Below are 18,741 nucleotides of genomic sequence, written 5' to 3' on the forward strand. Positions count from 1 at the left end.
ACAATTATTCATTGTGAACACTGATCACATATCGAGTCGATAGGCAAGTTGTTCTGAAACCTTGATCAATGTGTTAGGAGTAACTGTTGCAATAACACTGTGTCTAAAGTCAGATACATCAGCTTGTATTGGAGGCTCAAACACATGATTGCATCAGAACATGTGTGAATGTGGAGGTCATGCATAAAATGCTGTGTCAACTGGCCCCTTGTACCCAATCCACCAGTCAGATACGTCATTTAACCAGTCGCGTACTGAGTTATGCCAGGAGGTGGCGCACCATCTTGCTCCCAAATAAAGATGTATTGTTCAGCTTCTTCCCACTGAGGCATGAGACATAGCTGTAGCACATCAAGGTAAGAAACATCAATTACAGTTGATTCACTGAAAAAGAAGGGCCCATAAACTTTCTGCGGGGATATTTCTTGGGACTAAGCTTGAAGACTTGCACTCATTCCACACGTTTTTCAGTCATTCTTTGTCATTCCATACAATTCCCATTGTGCGCAGGTATACAAACAAAACTGTTTGATTTGCTCTTTCATTTGATGTATTATTTACTATTGTAAGTTGAACATAATAAAGTCTACAATGCCTTAAAACCGGTATGTTCATTTTGAAACACCCTGTATTGTAAAAAATTATAATATGTGCAGAGATGAAACGGAAATATTTCTAAGCTTTGGTAATCAGAGAATCAATGTTTTGTTGAAAGCGCATACTAGATGTAACCCAAGTGGAACTTAGTATTGACTGCTCAGTATGTTCACTTCCTGGAGATGGTGTCTCTAAGTTTTGGTCCACGGTTATCCATACTTTACTGAAGAGTGAAGTAGTCTCTAGTACTGTATAACATTGCCAATGATCTCAAATTAAGTGCTTCATATTTTATGTGGCTCTTGATTCATTCTCCATAAAAAAGCTTACATTTAAGGTAATCCTAGAGGAAGAAATCTTGAGTTAAAAAGTCTAATGAGTGGGTTATCCATTAAAATTTGACATTCCTGGTTGTGAGATGACTTCGAATTCCACCCAGCAATTCCAGTGCAGTGTGGTAAATTTGGCTTATGACTCCATCTTACTACAAGTGTGTCTATTCATCCTTGCTGTACTTATAATATACAGTTGGGAATAATGTTACCAATATGTTACCATGTCAATCTAAATTTACTGCCATCATGGGACCACTTTCATCCTTCAAAATGTATCAGTCAACTATTGTATTCCACATGATGATAGTGGACATACACCATTACTATTTCAGCTTAGAGAGGTTTGTCGTGTATATTATGTCATTTTAGAAATGGAAATGTTGCCTATTGCTGAAGACATTGCATTAAATAGCAAAATTGCACAGGTTGGTATTTTCCGCGACCTATCTAAGGCATTTGACTGTGTCAATTATGATATTCTCCTAGACAAAATGAAGCTTTATGGGATTGATGGTATAGTCAACCAATGCATAAGATCATAGGTAACCAAAAGATTACAGAAACATGAACTTGGCAATTCAAAAATGTAGTATGGGGACATTCATCTGATTGGAGAGAAATCACATATGGGGTTCCCAAAACCTAAGTCTTTGGCTTGCTATTTTTTCTCATATATGTACATGATTTTCCATCTAATATACAACAAGCACAGTTTGTTGTTTTTGCAGATGACACTAGTATTGTAATCAAACCAAGTATATGTACAGTAACAGAAGAAATTCTGAATAAGTTTTTTAAAAGTTTTTCCCCTATGGCATCACTCAAATTTTAAAAAGATGCAGCATATTCAGTTCTGCACAGATAGGTGTACTACATCAGTGTAAGTGTAACACATGGTAAGAAAATAATAAATAGAATCTGAACTTCAGAATTCTTAGGTATCCATATTGATGATAATTTACACTAGAAAAAGCACATTTTGGAACTCCTAAAACAACTTAGCTCATCCACATTTGCACTTAGAATCACTGCAAATCTAGGGGAGAGATTAGTCAGGAAGGTGACAATTTTGCATATTTTCATTCAGTAATGCCATATGGAATAATATTCTGGGGTAACTCATCTGTAAGAAAGAAATTCTTTATTGTTCAAAAATATGATGTAAGAATAATATGTAGTATTCACCCATGATCAACTTGTAGACATTTGTTTAAGGATTTGGGGCATCTACCACTTCTCAGTATATTTATGCTCTCATGAAGTTTGTTGTAAATAATCCGCTGCAGTTCAGAAGGTACAATTATGTATATATATATACAATACCAGAAGGAAAAATGACATTCATTACTCCACATTAAGGTTGTCTTTTGTGAAAAAAGTAGTGCACAATACCGTAACTAAAGGTTTTGATAACTTACACAGTGATATAAAATGCCTTAGAGACTTCAAAGTAAAATTTGAAAAGAATCTGAAAAAGTTTCTTCTTGACAACTCCCTCTTTTCCATAGAATAATTTCTGTTATTGTAATGTGCAGGAGGTGGTAGTATGGAATTATTAATGCACATCAGTATATTTAATAGTAATAATAATAACAATAATACAGAAAACAATGAAAAACTTGTAAACAATCAGCAAATAGCCATATTTACAAATTAATGTGTGATGTAAATGCAAAGTGACTTGTTCCACATCATTATGAATTATTGTGCTAATGTTTCATGGGACAGGAAACTAACTGACTAACCAACTAATCATTCAACTGAGTGTGAGCTTCATTGGCTATCAACAAAAGGAAGTTAAGATAAGAAGAAAAAGTTACATATTCAATAACTAGATAAGACACAGCTGTGTTACATCTCAAGCAGGAACCCAAAAACTTTGACTCTGTATGGGAGAATGTAGAATAATTGTTGCTTGCAGACAGAAGAACAGATGCCCAGGCACTGAACAGATATGTACTTAGTAAAACAATTTATGATGAGAGATATGATGGTATACTGTTACAGTAAAGAAACCTCTAAAGAAACAGTATCTATTTGTGTCATAACATACAGATGCTAAACATTTATCAGAGTACAGGAGACATGTTAAAAAATTGTTACTACTCCCCTGATATAAAATTATAGTTAATAAGACAGAACAGTATTTGAACATTAATGTAACATTTTTGTGAAACAACATCTATATTAACACAGCAAGACAACTGTAAACTACATCCTGCTCAAATATTCAGTTCAGCTTTCATGAAATCTTTAGCTGAGTCGTAGCATCACTGAAGTACAGTATTGTGCAGCTTTTTCATTAATTCATGTTCATACTAAGAATGTTCTTGGCTTTTAGTTTGTTGTAAATTTTCATTTCCATATAAGGGGTGGGGTGTCTGGGCAGACAAGTTTAAATGATGAGCTTATAATTATCTTCAACTTTTTGTTTTACATGAGTGATCAAAATACTTTTTTTAATACTTCTAAACTGTTATCTAAAAGGATGATAACATCATTGATATACAGGGAAGAAACTGTTAATAATTTCAGATTTTAAAATAATGAGCAACTGATTTCCTTGGATGCACAGCACACATGTTCCTAATTATTCTTTCCCGTAGTTTCCTTATAGGTAATATGTTGCTTTCATTTCCTCAAAAAACAATACCATACCTTATAACTGACTGGAAGTCACTATGGTATCCAATTTTCCTTGTGTCCACATCAGTAGCACTAGGTAATATTAGCATTGCAAATGCAAAGCTACATAATTTGTTTACTAAATACTCAACATGTTTATTATAATTAAAATTCTTACCTGGGTTTAATCCTAAAAATTTCACAGAATTCACTTCTTCTAGATTTTGATTCATATGATTTATTTTAATTTCCTGGAATTTTGGCTGATTTGTTCTGAACTGGATCATATGGGTTTCTGAGATGTTCAAAGTTACTCCATTGAGCTGAAACCATGTTTTCAAATGATCTATTCTATTGATGGTGCAGACAGGGATATTTTCAGACTCATGTTTCTCAGTTAATACAAATAAAACTGATGGATCATTTTTGTTGATTAGTAGGTCATTAATGTTAAACAGAGGCAAAATAGGTCCTATGATAGAACCTTAAGGTCTTCCATTTGGGAGAGTAATTTGCACAACTACTCTTTGTTTTCTATTGCACAGGTGTGAAGTATGCCAGTGTAGAACACTGTCTCTAATTCTATATCTGTCAAGTTTATAGATAAGAAGCACACATTTACTGAGTCAAAGGCTTTTGTGAGATCACGAATGATGCCTGTAACCTTATTCCTATTGTCCAATGATGTGCTAATCTTGCTAACAAACTTTTCTAATTGCATCTATAATGCTTTATCCATGTTGGAAGCAAAACAGATTTTTCAAAATAATCTCATATTTGTCAGTAATATTTTGAATCTGGACGGCAGAAGCTTTTTCAAGTACTTTTGACAAGATATGAAGGAAAGTAATGGGAAGATAATTTTCCATATTCTCTCTTGACTCTTTTCTTTGAACAGCAGCTTTACTTCTGTGTACTTAAGCACCTATGGCAAACATTCATGTTCAAAATAATAGTTTATTATTATGAATAAGTTGGTGTCCTGTTATTTTATGAACACATTTGAGAAATTTTTTGGGTAACACCTGTCAACCTGGTGAATTTCAGTTTTTCAGTGTTAATATAACATTTTCTACTTCTGTTGTTGAAATGTTTTAAATTTTGTGAAGCATTCAGACATTTGATCTGGTCTAAAGGAAAATATTTTGTTCTTATAATCTGCAACACTAAAACAAAGTACAGAGTTAAAGTTAGAAAGACCTTAAATGAAACAGACCTAGCCCTCAACACCTACTATAATAGAATCTTATTTAAAATGTCACACTAAACCAAAAGTACTTTTGTTCATATTTTAAAGCTGTTAATGGCAACCAAGTGTGTAAACACTCATTACTGAAATAGGCACCAAAATTGAGGGTAGCAAATCAAAAAGAAAAATGCATGACTCTACTTTCAAATGTTCCTTTATAAAGGAAGATCCAGAGCTAATTCACTTTAATTCTCACATATCTGCAAAAATAAATTATATCCTGTAGACAGTGCTAGTTGCGATAAGAAACAGCTGAAATTGCTAAGATTGAACAGGGTCTCAGGGCATGATAGAACCTCTGTCAGGTGGTATACAAAATCTTCAGCTAATTGGCTTCTCTCTTAACCATTAACCATAATAGACCATAGGGCCCTAAAACTGCGTCTGATGTCTGAAAGAAAACCCATGTCACACACACCTGCAAGGAGGGCAGCAGGAGTGATTCTCAGAACTGTCATCCAATATTTTCATCATACATCTATTGCAGAAACTTAGAGCAAATTTTGAAGTCAAACAAATTAAAGATCTGGCAGGAAATATTTATGGTAAAATAGGATCATTTTTCAGTTATCTACAATGCAACACTATTTGGAAATTAGTTGTTTCTGATTTTTTACAGATGATTTATTTATCTGTAATGATGTAATATTTGAAAAAAATTGCACAGATATTCAATCAGATCTCGGTAATGTTTGAATGTGGTGCACAGATTGACAGCTGCTTTCAAATATTAAGGAGTGTAAAATTTTGCACTTCACAAAAAACAAAGCTGCAGAGTCGTAATCAACTCATTAATACAAATACCTGAGTGTATCAATTTGTAGGGATAGTGATGAATACACAGAACCTTTTCATAGAGATTTTCATCACTAGTTAAATGGTAGATAATATTATAATCATATGGATGAATATAGTATTCCAGTGGATGTGAATGAGTATAGTATTCTAGACAGTCATTGTGGCTGTGTGTAGCTCAGATAAATGTGGGAGTTAATTGTACTGTTTCACAGTATTACACAAATATTTACAAACATTGTAACAGCTAAATAGAATGGGCTGAAAGAATCCACACTCAGAGGATGTGTCAAACAGTGTACTAGCAATCAGTGATTAAGATTTCATAGAGCTAATACACAAGAGACCAGCAATAGCCTCTCATGTGTGAGTAGAAATAATTTACACCAAGTTCAGTCAGAGTGGAAAGTCACAAATTGAAGCAGATGTGTCATCAAAGTTGTCAGAAGATCTCCATGATGTCTGTATCTACATACATATTCCAGAAGCCCCTGTATGCTGTGTGGAGGAAGATGTATCATACCATTGTTATGGATTTCCTTTACTATTCCATTAACACATTGAGTGAGGGAAAAATGACTGTTTTTGTTCTCTGTACATGCCCTAATATCTTGTATCTGAGTCTTGTGGTACCAACCTGAGATATGCAGGGGTGGCAGCATAATGATTGCACAGTCTCCTTCAAATATAGGGTCTCCAAATTCAGCTAACAGGGTTTTATGAGAATTGCATCTTTTTTCAAAGATTCCAGTTTTAGGTCCCCAAGCTTTCCTGTTACACTTTTGTATACAACCTAATACAATCCTAATATTGCAGCTCTGAATTTGTTCAGTGTCTGTTGTTGTTCCTATTTGATAAGGATGCCACACCCTGGAACAATGTTCCAAAATTGGTTGCAATAGCAGTTTGTATAAGAATTCTTTAATAGATGCATTGTATTGTCCTGGAACCCTTCCAACAGATCTAAGTCTTCCACTTGCCATTCCTGATACTAATTTAAGTGTTCATCCCATGGGGCAACATCAGCATGTGAGTTCCAATATGCAAAAATTACTTATCTCAGCGACATAAGTTTGTAATACTGTAACAATTGATCTATCACTTGGCATGCAGCTCTGTGATATATGTGTGTTGAACCAGTTGATAGAAGAGATATAGGAATGTGCAGCAGACTATCCAGTGTGACCACAGCATTAGATGTTGGCCATTTAGTCTGCATGGTTATAATGGGCAGACTAGCATTGTCCGCAATGTCAACTGAATACTAACGAGCAGTGCTCCACAGTGATGGTCACATGTGTTCTAGACACTAGGTGGTTGTCATATGTGTTCTAGGCATTAGGAGGCCTACAGTGACCACAATTTGGGAGCCTGTACTGATGAAGAACATAGTGGACAAACTACTACTCCACCCTCACCCTTTTTTTGTGCAGCTTTACATGCCATATTTAGCAGAGCTATGTCTGACCAATGTGATGAGAAATGTGCAATTCCTATGCAGAGAATAATGAGTACCACTGCTTCTCCAGTTTGTATATTTGTGTGATATTGTCACCACTGAACATGTCTTGGATATGACTGGCTGACTACTGGTTCATGATGACCCTCCACCAACTGCTATATGTACCTTGTGAACTATCCAAAAACCTTGTGGAGAAAGATCTCCAGGAGTGTAGTAAAATCCTCTGTGATGCATGCCATAACACTTAGAAGCTGTCATTCCAGCACATGTGACTTCACACGACATGATTCTCAAAGCCAGTTTCTAATATTTGTAAATTTATATGTATCTAAACTGCCCCATGAACCACAGACATTTCCAAGGTAGAGCGGCTTGCGTTTCTTAACAATACAGATAGCCATACCACAGTTGCAACCACAATGGAGGGGTGACTGTAGAGAGGGCAGGAAAACATGGTCCCTGAAGAGGGGTAGCAGTCTTTTCAGTAATTCCAGGGGTAATAATCTGAATGATCGACTGATCTGGCCTTGTAACCTTGACCAACATTGTCTTGTTCTGCTGTGACTGTGAATGGCTGAAAGCAAGATGAAACTACAGCTATTACTTTTCCTGAGGACATGCAGCTCTACTGTATGGTTAAATGATGGTGAAATCCCCTTGGATAAGATATTATGGAGGTAAAAGAGTCCCACATTTGGATCTCTGGACAGGAACTATTCAGAATAAACAAAACTGGTTTTCTGTGGATCAGAGTGTGGAATGTTAGATTCCTTAGTCGAGTAGGTAGATTGGGAAATTTAAAAAAGGAAATGGGTAGGTTGAAGTTAAGTATAGTGGGCATTAGTGAAGTGAGTGGGTAGGATGACAAGTACTTCTGGTCAGGTGAGCACAGGGTTATAAATACGAAACCAAATAGAGGTAATGCAGGACTATATCTAATAATGAATAAAAAAATGGAAATGTGGGTCAGTTACTGTGATCAGCACAGTGAACTCATTATCAAAACAAAGACAGATACAAAGCCAACACCCACTGCAGAAGTACAAGTTTATATGCCAACTATCTCTGCAGATGATGAAGAGATTGAAAGAATATACAATGATATAAAAGAAATTATTCAGATAGTTAATGGAGAGGAAAACTGAATTGTGACAGGTGACTGGAATTTGGTAGTTGGAGGAGGATCGGAAGGAAAAATTGTAGACGAATATGGACTGAGGGAAAAGAATGAAAGAGGAATCCATCTGGTAGAATGTTGCACACAGCAAAATCATTGCTGACCCTTGGTTTAAGAATCATGAAAGAAAATTGAATATGTGGAAGAGACTTGGAGACACTGAAAGGTATTACGTTGATTACACAATGGTAAGACAGAGATTTTGGAACCATTTCTTCACCTGTAAGAGGTTTCCAAGGGCGTATGTTGACTCTTGCTGTAATTTATTGGCTATGAACTGTAGAATTTGTAAAAAGGTAGAAAATTAAGGAGATGGGACCTGGATAAGTTGTAAGAACCAGAGAGTAAAGAGTATTTCAAAGGGAACACCAGGCAATGATTGACTTGAAGAGAGGAAAAGAATGCTGTAGAAGATGAATGGGTACCTTCAAGAGATGAGATAGTGAAGGATCAAGTTGATAAAATGACAAGGTCTAATAAAAACCCTTGTGTATCACAGGAGCTATTTCATTTAATTCTTGAAAGGAGAAATTATAAAAATGGAGCAACTGAAGGAAGCAAGAGAGAATACAAATGTCAAAAAAATGAGTGAGAGAAAGTGCAAAACAAGACTAATGACTACATGGTGTGCTAACAACATGAAGAATGAAATGGAGTTCTGTTATTCCATGCGGGAAATGACAGACATTGTATTCTGTTATGGTTTATCCAAGCATGTTAATCAACAAGTGCATATCTTGCCCAGTAAAAGAATTTTCAGCAGATGGTTTCAGTGACCTGTTGACATGGGATCATTTGGGGTCACTGCAGACCTGAGACAGTTTGTATGTTAGATATGGATGAGCGAGAGGTGCATGAGGGCTTGGACAGACCACTGAAAGACCTAAGTGAAAACAAGGCCACTGGAGTAGACAGCATCCTCTCAGAACTGCTGTTATCCTTGGGAGAGCCAGCTATTATGGAACTATTTAATCTAATATGCAAAATATATGAGACAGAAGAAAGTGCCTCAGACTTCAGGAAGAATGTAATAATTCCAGTACCAAAGAAAGCAGGTGCTGAGAGGTGTGGATATTACTGAACTATCAGTTTGATAAGTCATGGTTCCAAAACATTGACACAAATTATTTATAAAAGAATGTAAAAAGTGGTAGAAGCCAACCTTGAGGAGACCAGCTTGGGCTCCTGAGAAGTACTGCAACATGGGAGGCAATACTTATCCTATGACTTACCTTAGAAGGTAGGTTAAAGAAGGCCAAACCCAAGTTTATAGCTTCTCTCAAGAAAGAGAAAACTTTTGATAATGTTGACTGGAAATTTTGAATTTAGCAGGTGTAAAATACAGGAAGCAAATGGTTATTTACAACTGGTATGGAAACCAGACAGCAGTTATTTAAGGGCATGAAAGGGGAACAGTAGTAGAGAAAGTAGTGAAACTGAATTGTAGTCCGAAGTCATTCAATCTGCACATTGAACAACTAGTAAAGGAAGAAAAAGAAAAATTTGGAAACAGAATCAAAATTCATGGGAAGAAATAAAAATTTAAAGGACTTGGAAGTGCAGTCGAGCAGAATGGACAGTATCATGAAATGAGGATATCAGATAAACATAAACAAAGCAAAACAAGTGTAATGGAAAGTAGTCAAATTAAATCAGGAAATGCTGAGGGAATTAATCAGGAAATGAGACACTAAAAGTAGTGGGTGAGTTTTGCTATTTAGACAATAAAATAACTGACACTGGTGAACTGACAAGAAAAACATTCCTGAGGAAGAGAAATTTGTTACGATTGAATGTAGATTTAAGTGGTAGGAAGTCTTTTCTGAAGGCATTTGTCCAAAGTATGGTCTTGTATGGAAGCATAATGTTGATGATAAGCAGGTCAGAAAAGGAGAGGAGAAGAGGTTTTTAAATGTGGTGCTACAGAAGGATACAGAAGATTAGATGGGTAGATCACATTACTAATGAGGTGGTACTGAACAGATTTCAGGAGAAAAGAAATTTGTGTCATAACTTGACGAGAAGAAGAAATCTGTTGATAGGACACAGTGTGAGCTATCAAAGAACAGTGAATCTAGCACTGGAGGGAAGTGTGGAGGGTGACAGTTGTAGAGGAAGACCAAGAGAAGTGAATGTAGCACTGGAGGGAAGTGTGGAGGGTGACAGTTGTAGAGGAAGACCAAGAGAAGAGTACAATAAGCAGGTTTAAATCGATGTGGGTTGCAGTAGTTAGTCAGGAATGAAGATGCTTGCACAGGATAGGGTAGCATGGAGAGTTGCATCAAACCAGTCTTTGGATTGAAGACCACAAAAACACATGCACCTAAAATGTAATATAAGTTCATGTATCACTTTTTCCTTCAAACATTGTGCATTATGCTTGAAAATTGTTCATTTCATATTAAATATTGCAATAACTCAAATTTTGATATTTGTAGTTGCACATTCATTTCACTTCATTTTGTGAAATTCTATCATATCTTCATTACAGGTGGAATGTAGCAATGGTCAAATAGGGTATGGACGAAGGAAGCGAGAAGTGCCAACTATGGCACCTGATCCAAACAAAGTATTTGAAATAACAATGACAACATTCATTAAAGTTGACTATGAAGAAGAGGAACTTGCTGACAAAGGTAATACTGAGGCTTCTCCATATGTACAACACTGAAATTGTTCATCTGTTTTCATGCTGTAAAATATAATACTAATCTAAGATATAAAGGTTTCACTAAGAGCTAAAGAAGATTACATGTACTGTAATGAGCCAGTTATTCATGTAAGGCTGAATATTGTATAAGACCAAGACTAAAAAGCAGCTTCATCACAGGTTACAACAATTGTCCCTGTCGTACAGACAAGATTTTTGGCATTAATATTTTACACATTAACTGGCAGTTAATAGTCACTGCATTTCAACCTATTGTATGATCACACAAAAGAACTGTGGTTTGTTATATACATAATCTAGATCAGTCCTGATTATACATAAATAAAATAAATATGTGACTATATTTATGAAACCAGAATTTTTCCCTCATAAGCCATGATTTTCTTACAAGAGCTAAAAGTAGCTCTTTATAAAAAAATTATTTATTTATATAAATAATTATTTGAAAATATGACAACAATTATTCAACTTTTATACAGCTCAAGTAATGTAATTTCATTTACAACATTAAGTTCAACTATCAGCATGCTTCAGAACTGTTTCACACTGATTTCAAAAGTTGATAGAGTACACTTAGAATGAAGATATAGTTTTAAAATGCTTTATGGCTGTATTTGTTCATTGCCATTGACGCAGCACACAAAAAGAGAAGCATTTGGACCTTAGTCTATGTATGTTAGTCCAGTCTGTAAATTTTACAGTGATAAAGACAAAAAAATTTCATTGTGATTTTACGATTAGCATGTAATATCTTAAGATTTATCTTTAGACTTCTGTTATATACAAATCACAAGTAAAGGTGTAAATTTTCATTGTATGGTATAAAAGTCTCCGTAAGGGCATCTATGTTTTGATAATTTATGAGTTTTACACTAAATCATTTATGAAATATATTCAAGATCCCCTCCCATGTATTTCACTGCAGACACATTCTATGAAAAATTCTGGGTGCTAGTTGGAATTCCTGTACTGTGAATGATATTTAAGCAACCCATTTATAATGAGGATTCATGAATGACTAACAAATACAATGTTTTGAGTGCAGCTCAAAGAAAGAAGTTCACCAGCTCTGGTGACTTTGAAGGCCATAAAGTAGTATTTCTCTGGTCTGCCAAGCATTTCATCTCTGCTGTATGTACATGATGAGGTAGTATGAAGTCATAGCAGATGCTTATACCCACATCAAAAAAATTTTTGCATCACCACAGTTCCCACAACTCCTGAAGATAGACATAGGCTGTGGATATTGTATCACAGACACAGTTCCTTTGACTGTTCAGAGACATCACTAAATCCATTCAAAGATGTAAACAGCCATGCATGAGCAGTGCCTATAAGACAGAGGGGGTCTGATAGCCAATAAGTTCCAGTCATTCCACCAGGAAGGAGGTACATAGCTCTTGCTTGAATACAGTATATGCTCCAAAACCCTACTGCAACCCGACGTCAATGATATAGGTCTGTAGTTAAATGGATTACTCCTACTACCCTTCTTGAACAGTGGTGCGACCTGCGCAATTTTCCAATCTGTAGGTACAGATCTATCGGTGAGCGAGCGGTTGTATATGAGTCCTAAGTAGGGAGCTATAGTATCAGCGTAATCTGAAAGGAACCTAATCGGTATACAATCTGGACCTGAAGACTTGCCCGTATCAAGCGATTTGAGTTGCTTCGCAACCCCTAAGGTATCTACTTCTAAGAAACTCATGCTAGCAGATGTTCGTGTTTCAAATTCTGGAATATTTCATTCGTCTTCCCTGGTGAAGGAATTTCGGAAAACTGCGTTCAATAACTCCGCTTTAGCGGCACAGTCGTCGATAACAGTACCATCGGCACTGCGCAGCGAAGGTATTGACTGCGTCTTGCCGCTTGTGTACTTTACATACGACCAGAATTTCTTCGGATTTTCTACCAAATTTCGAGACAATGTTTCATTGTGCAACCTATTAAAGGCATCTTGCATCGAAGTACGTGCCAAATTTCGCGCGTCTGTAAATTTTAGCCCATCTTCGGGATTTCGCGTTCTTCTGAACTTTGCATGCTTTTTCCGTTGCCTCTACAACAGCGTTCGGACCTTTTTTGTGTACCACGGGGGATCCGTTCCATCTCTTACCAATTTATGAGGTATGAATATCTCAATTGCTGTTGCTACTATATCTTTGAATTTGAGCCACATCTCGTCTACATTCACATAGTCAGTTCGGAAGGAATGGAAATTGTCTTTTAGGAAGGCTTCTAGTGACTCTTTATCCGCTTATTTAAATAAAATTATTTTGTGTTTGTTTCTGATGGATTTGGAAGAAACGGTATTGAGCCTAGCTACAACGACCTTGTGATCACTAATCCCTGTATCAGTCATGATGCTCTCTATCAGCTCTGGATTGTTTGTGGCTAAGAGGTCAAATGTTATTCTATAAGCTATTAATGAGCCAGTCTGTAACTTTTTTTATCCTTATATTGTCCTAATTCACTAATTAGTTTAGTTGAATATTTTTGTAGTTCTATCAGGTTTCATTATTAAAATTTCTAATGTTTTTAACTCCATTTATATTGTTGACTATGATATACTTCAAAGATTATCATCTGTATACAAAATCCTTGTCCATTTTGTATGTGCAACTCACAACGCAGCTGTTACAAGGAACTACATAAATTTGTAATCTTAGTAAACACATTGTACCTCTTAAAGTCGAGATATTCTCATTGTTTTACATACCTATTATATTTTTCGGGTACATAAATGTTTTTAATGAGCCACATGATGATGTTAGGGAGGCAGTTCTCGCGTTCTGGACTGGTTTAGAAAAGTAAAGGTGTTTATGCAGTGAAAAAGACAACAAGCAATTCTAGAGAACAGAGTACTATTACCTGAAAATTTGTCCTTTTTGTAAATCTACATACAGGTCAGTTAAAGTCATTCATTGTGTCACTGTTTTGTTCAACGAATGTGTGGTGACAGAAGATGTTTTGAGAAGTATTTCTATTTATAAGTAAATTATTATAGATGTAATTCTATTTAGAAGTAAAAGATTATCATTTAACTTATGAATCATAAACAGATAGCTAAAAAAACTCTGCATTGTTGTCCTGTGACATGTGGCCAGATATCTTTTATGTCATTATAATGTTAAAGGAAGAAAACCATGTATCTCGGCAGATGTTTTACTTTTTGACCCCTTGTACATTGTCTGTTTGATCTCCAAAATGAAGAAACAGTGTACTGTTTATTTAATCAGGTGAATAAATCTATGCAAGTCTACAAGTGAATGCACCAATGTAGGATATCAGTGGTTGTCAATTAAAAAGATGAATTCCTTCTGTATATGGTTCTGCTTCTTGCCTCTGAGCTCTTACACACAATCCATTACATTGTGAACATTAATGACTTCTTGTCCATTACATTGCCAGATGCTAAGTTTTTTTCTTTTGCAGACGCTACAAATATTGCAATAAGCAGCAAGTCAAGTATAGATTTAGAAATAGCTGCTAATAAAATTTTCACTGACCTTAATAAATGGTTTAAAGCTGTCATTAAACTTTAAAAAGACCTGCTATATGCAGTTCAGAACCTATAAGAGATTTCCTTCCTGCATGTGTATAACATATGAAGACATACAGATGAACTAGGTTGACAGTGCTAAATTTATGGTATAGCAACTCGATAATAAATTCAGGTGGGAAGGTCATGCCACAGAATTGCTGAAGTGCCTAAACAAGTCCGTATTTGCAGTGAGAATGATGTCAGATGTAGGAGATATAAATATAAAAAAAACTTGCATACTTTGCTTACTTTCATTATGGTATGTCATACGGGATCATATTCTGGGGTAACTCATCAAACTGAGTAAATGTTTTTAGTGTGCAAAAGCATGTAATAAGAATAATTTGTGGTGTAAATTCAAGAACATCATGTTGAAATCTGTTCAAAGAACTTTGTATTCTAACCACTGCTTATCAGTATATTTATTTGTTATTGAAATTTATTGCAAGTAATATATCTTTGTTTCCAACCAATAGCTCAATACATAGTATCAATAGTAGGAATAAGAACAATCTACATGAAGACCTGAAACCACTTACCTTGGTCCAAAAAGAGGTCCAATATTCAGGAACACACTTTTTCAATAAATTGCCAGCAACCATTAAAAATGTGGTATCAGATAAGGCACAGATTAAATATGGTTTGAAAGACTTTTTGATAGGCAACTCCTTCTACTCTATAGATGAATATCTTAAAAAGGACTGTTAGACCAGCTTAAGTAAAAATGTCTGCTAGATTTCAATTTTGACAGCACTTGGTCACAATGGTCAAGGTTAGGTATTTTGTGTGTGATAAATTTATTAAAAGTGTACAACAGTGTTTCATTCTGACAGTGTATTAATTCTTAAATATTAGCAGTTCCAGTTTGTTGTAATGTTGTGTTATACTTTCTGACATGATCCACACCCATGAGAATCATTTTATTTTTGGGTCTATGGCATTAAAATTGAATCTAATCTAATCTAATCTATTACCCTATGGGAGCAAAACATGCAGTGGTGGTACTGGGTATGGTTCACAAATTTTAATTTTCCCATTAAAGTTCTGTATTATTTAACCATCTATAAAAACATGCTGTGTATTACAAAACAAAATATACAAATTTCTCCTGGAATATTTCCTTAGACAACTAATATTTAGTAACAAATATATATTCATTAATATATTTTTTTCTCAAATAATAATGTGCTATAAGCAGTATATAAAATCTCATTAGCTGATTGGTTCTCATTTCCAATGCATTTCATAATGTTGTCAGAACTATCCTGTCATGCTGAAAACTTGTCAGTTAACTCATTAATTTTTTTTTTTTACAGCTCAGGCTCCAGTGCCAGAATTTAAGGTAAAAAATGACACAAAGACACCACCCAAGAAGATGAATTCATTTTACAATGCTGAGCCAAAAACTCTTCTACAGCTTGAAAGTGAAGACATTAGGGATGATGTAAAATACATTTTAATCAATGAAAAGAGTGGCGCTAGTATTTTCACCTGTTCACTGATTTTTGTCTCAGTAATTGTGCTTCTCCTCTAATGTGCTCTTGTGTCTCAAGTATATTAGACAGAGACATTGTCACCGAAAAAGTTTTTTTTACCATTTTTAAATCACAGTACACTGTATGTCCAGCAGTATCACCTTCAAGATGAAGGCCCAAGGAAACACTGACAGATCATCAGTTAGTCAGTCAGTCAGTCACAAGTTCATAATTAGCAGAAGAACTGTCAGGAAAATGTAATTCATTGACAATTAATGTGCACTGTAAGTGACTGACTGGTAAGCCTAATGAAAATTGCCTAAATTTTCCTATAAATGCGAATGAAAAAAGCCATATCAGCTTTTAAATATTCCCAGGTTGGTTAACTACTGTAGATCCAAATTTTTTAAAAAAAAATTCAGTATGCAAATACTCGAGTGAGAATAGTTATTTACATACTGAGACAAAATAAAAAAAAAAAAGTTAAATTATTACACAAGAATACACTTTTTGCCTAAGTTTCGCAACTGATTATTTTACACAACTGAAGTTTCAAGTTTGAAGTCCTTTTTAAAATGTGTCTTCATGTGTAATAATTACGATGTTTCACCAAGACAAACAATAAACTCAGTTTTTTTAATTATGTGAAATATATTGGGCTTTGCTCTGTGATGATGAAAAAGTAATGTGCCATTTATCTGTACTGTGATATTTTTCATATTGCAAAGTTATCTCAAAAACAATATTATTGAAATAGAGCAGATGTACAGTGCACACTTGGTATCACCCCTCATCATAAGATATCTTGAAGGCCACTCAGAAAAAATGTTCAAATGTGTGTGAATTCCTATGGGACGAAGGCCACTCACACTGGACATTTGAGACACGGAACTTACTAAATGAAGACAATATGTTGTTATTTATTTTGATGAAGGAAAAGATAATCTATGTGATGGATGGAAGTTATCATGAGGCAGTGACAATACAAACATGTCTGAAATTTAGCCCCTGCAAGATTTTTCTTCTTACTATCTTAAACGTGTTGTGATGTTTTCAGTGTGAGTCTATTCTTATGTAATGTGTTTGTAATCCTGAAAAATCACATCATATTTCTTTGCATGTTGCTTTTATAGTTCCTTTTATGAAGACTCCTAACTAAATGAAGAATTCCATCACTTACTTGCTTCAGTTTTGTGGAGTAATGTTTATACTTCAGTAACATGCATACATTTTTCCATCTCTAGGATGTTTTTCCCCCTTCTTCTAAGAACTCAGTTATTGAACAAAATTTTTAACAAATTTAGTAATTATATATTAAATTTCTACCTTCTGGTAGGTACAGTATATTAAGAAAGGACTGGAAATGCCAGACTTACCACTACTAATTTCAAATCATTCAATAATCATGACAATAAATTAAATAGTCTATGCTACATCAGAAATAAATCACTGGTTCATAACAAGGGACCAAAACTGATAAAACATGTTATGCCAATTATGCAAACTATTAATTACATATGAATATTTTTAATGTTAATTTACCCTTCAGTGCACTTTTTCATACATAAACAAAAACATGTAAAAACTTAACCAATGAAAATCAAGGTTGAAGCTTCCCAAGAATGTTAACTATATGGAAGACAGTCTCAAAACACAGGCCCTTCAAGTCCTTATGTTGCCCACAGTTTTAATCTCTCAGGTTCATATGTTACTCAACAGAGTTAATTTGCCTATAGAGTGGATGATTTATGGATATGCTATAAGTCTCTGATACAGCTGGTACAGCAGGCTTAAGTTGTTTATTTTTTAATATAACCCTCATCATTCATCTGAGAATGTTCTTCTGTACAAACTTTTTACTGGGTGCAGTCACAGATTACAATGTCCTTTAAGTTAATGATGCACTCAATATCATCAGTTCTATTTATTTGAGGTAAGGAATGCAACAAAATAAACGTGCAGTTCATCTGGATCTGTATTTTTCTGGTAGTCTGAATTAAATCCTTAATAATACTTGATTATTTCTGAAGCCCAATTTCTCTTTTTAGCTTGTTTTTCAGAATAGTTTCTGAAATGATATGTTGATCATGGTGCTTTTTGATTTTACTTTAAATTTGGCCTTGACATGTAGGGCTTACATGTCAGCAACTATTTGGAAACAACTAACTCTTGAAGTTACAATGTGTGAGCTAGGTACTTTTGCTAGCATGTTAAGAGTGCTAGTAACAAACATCACCCTGTAACAGCGCAGTATTAACCTTGTGAAATGAGCTGGATAATCTCATATAGCCTTGGGTGGGCTACAGCTTAGATTTATAGCATGCAATACCAGAAATAATTCACTAAAACTAAATTTGACTCAAATATACAGCTGTAAAAAAGGGGAATAACTTTAAAAAAACCTGAAACAGTCCTACAGCAGTAAGAAAATGTTCATCTTAATCAATTTTTCACTTAGTTGCTATTTATCCTGTAACATTGATTTATGAGAAATGTCAATTAACAGTTTACATAATAATGCAATGACAGTTCCACATGTTTTGAATACTGACACATTGCCTAGTAGTAGGCAGTTTCTTCATTCAGCTCCTCTCATTGTAATGCCTTTAGTTACAAAATATTTACTTTCAAACTGCATAGTAGAATGCAGTACCATAGGTGTCAGAGAACCATCTGTACAGATTACATTATGCATTGCATTAAAATATCTATTTGTATCTGTTACCAAAGTGAATTATCAACCTCATAACATTGGCATCCAGAGTAGTTCCAAGGAAATCGTATTTTCTTGTTAGTGGCTATACCTGTCCTAAT

The 18,741-nt window shown here is 34.8% G+C and overlaps 1 protein-coding gene across 1 annotated transcript in view; it reads left to right on the top strand.

Moving 5' to 3' along the window:
- LOC126298477 (uncharacterized) overlaps positions 1-16,331 on the top strand; it is a 130,415-nt gene extending 114,084 nt beyond the window's left edge. Inside the window, exons 7-8 of the mRNA XM_049989813.1 lie at positions 10,732-10,876; positions 15,769-16,331. Coding sequence (XP_049845770.1) covers positions 10,732-10,876; positions 15,769-15,986 — 363 coding nt within the window. The 3' untranslated portion in view covers positions 15,987-16,331. The remainder of the gene's footprint in view (positions 1-10,731; positions 10,877-15,768) is intronic.
- Positions 16,332-18,741: the final 2,410 nt, after the last annotated feature.

This window comes from Schistocerca gregaria, chromosome X, assembly GCF_023897955.1.
Source record: "Schistocerca gregaria isolate iqSchGreg1 chromosome X, iqSchGreg1.2, whole genome shotgun sequence".
NCBI lineage: Eukaryota > Metazoa > Arthropoda > Insecta > Orthoptera > Acrididae > Schistocerca > Schistocerca gregaria.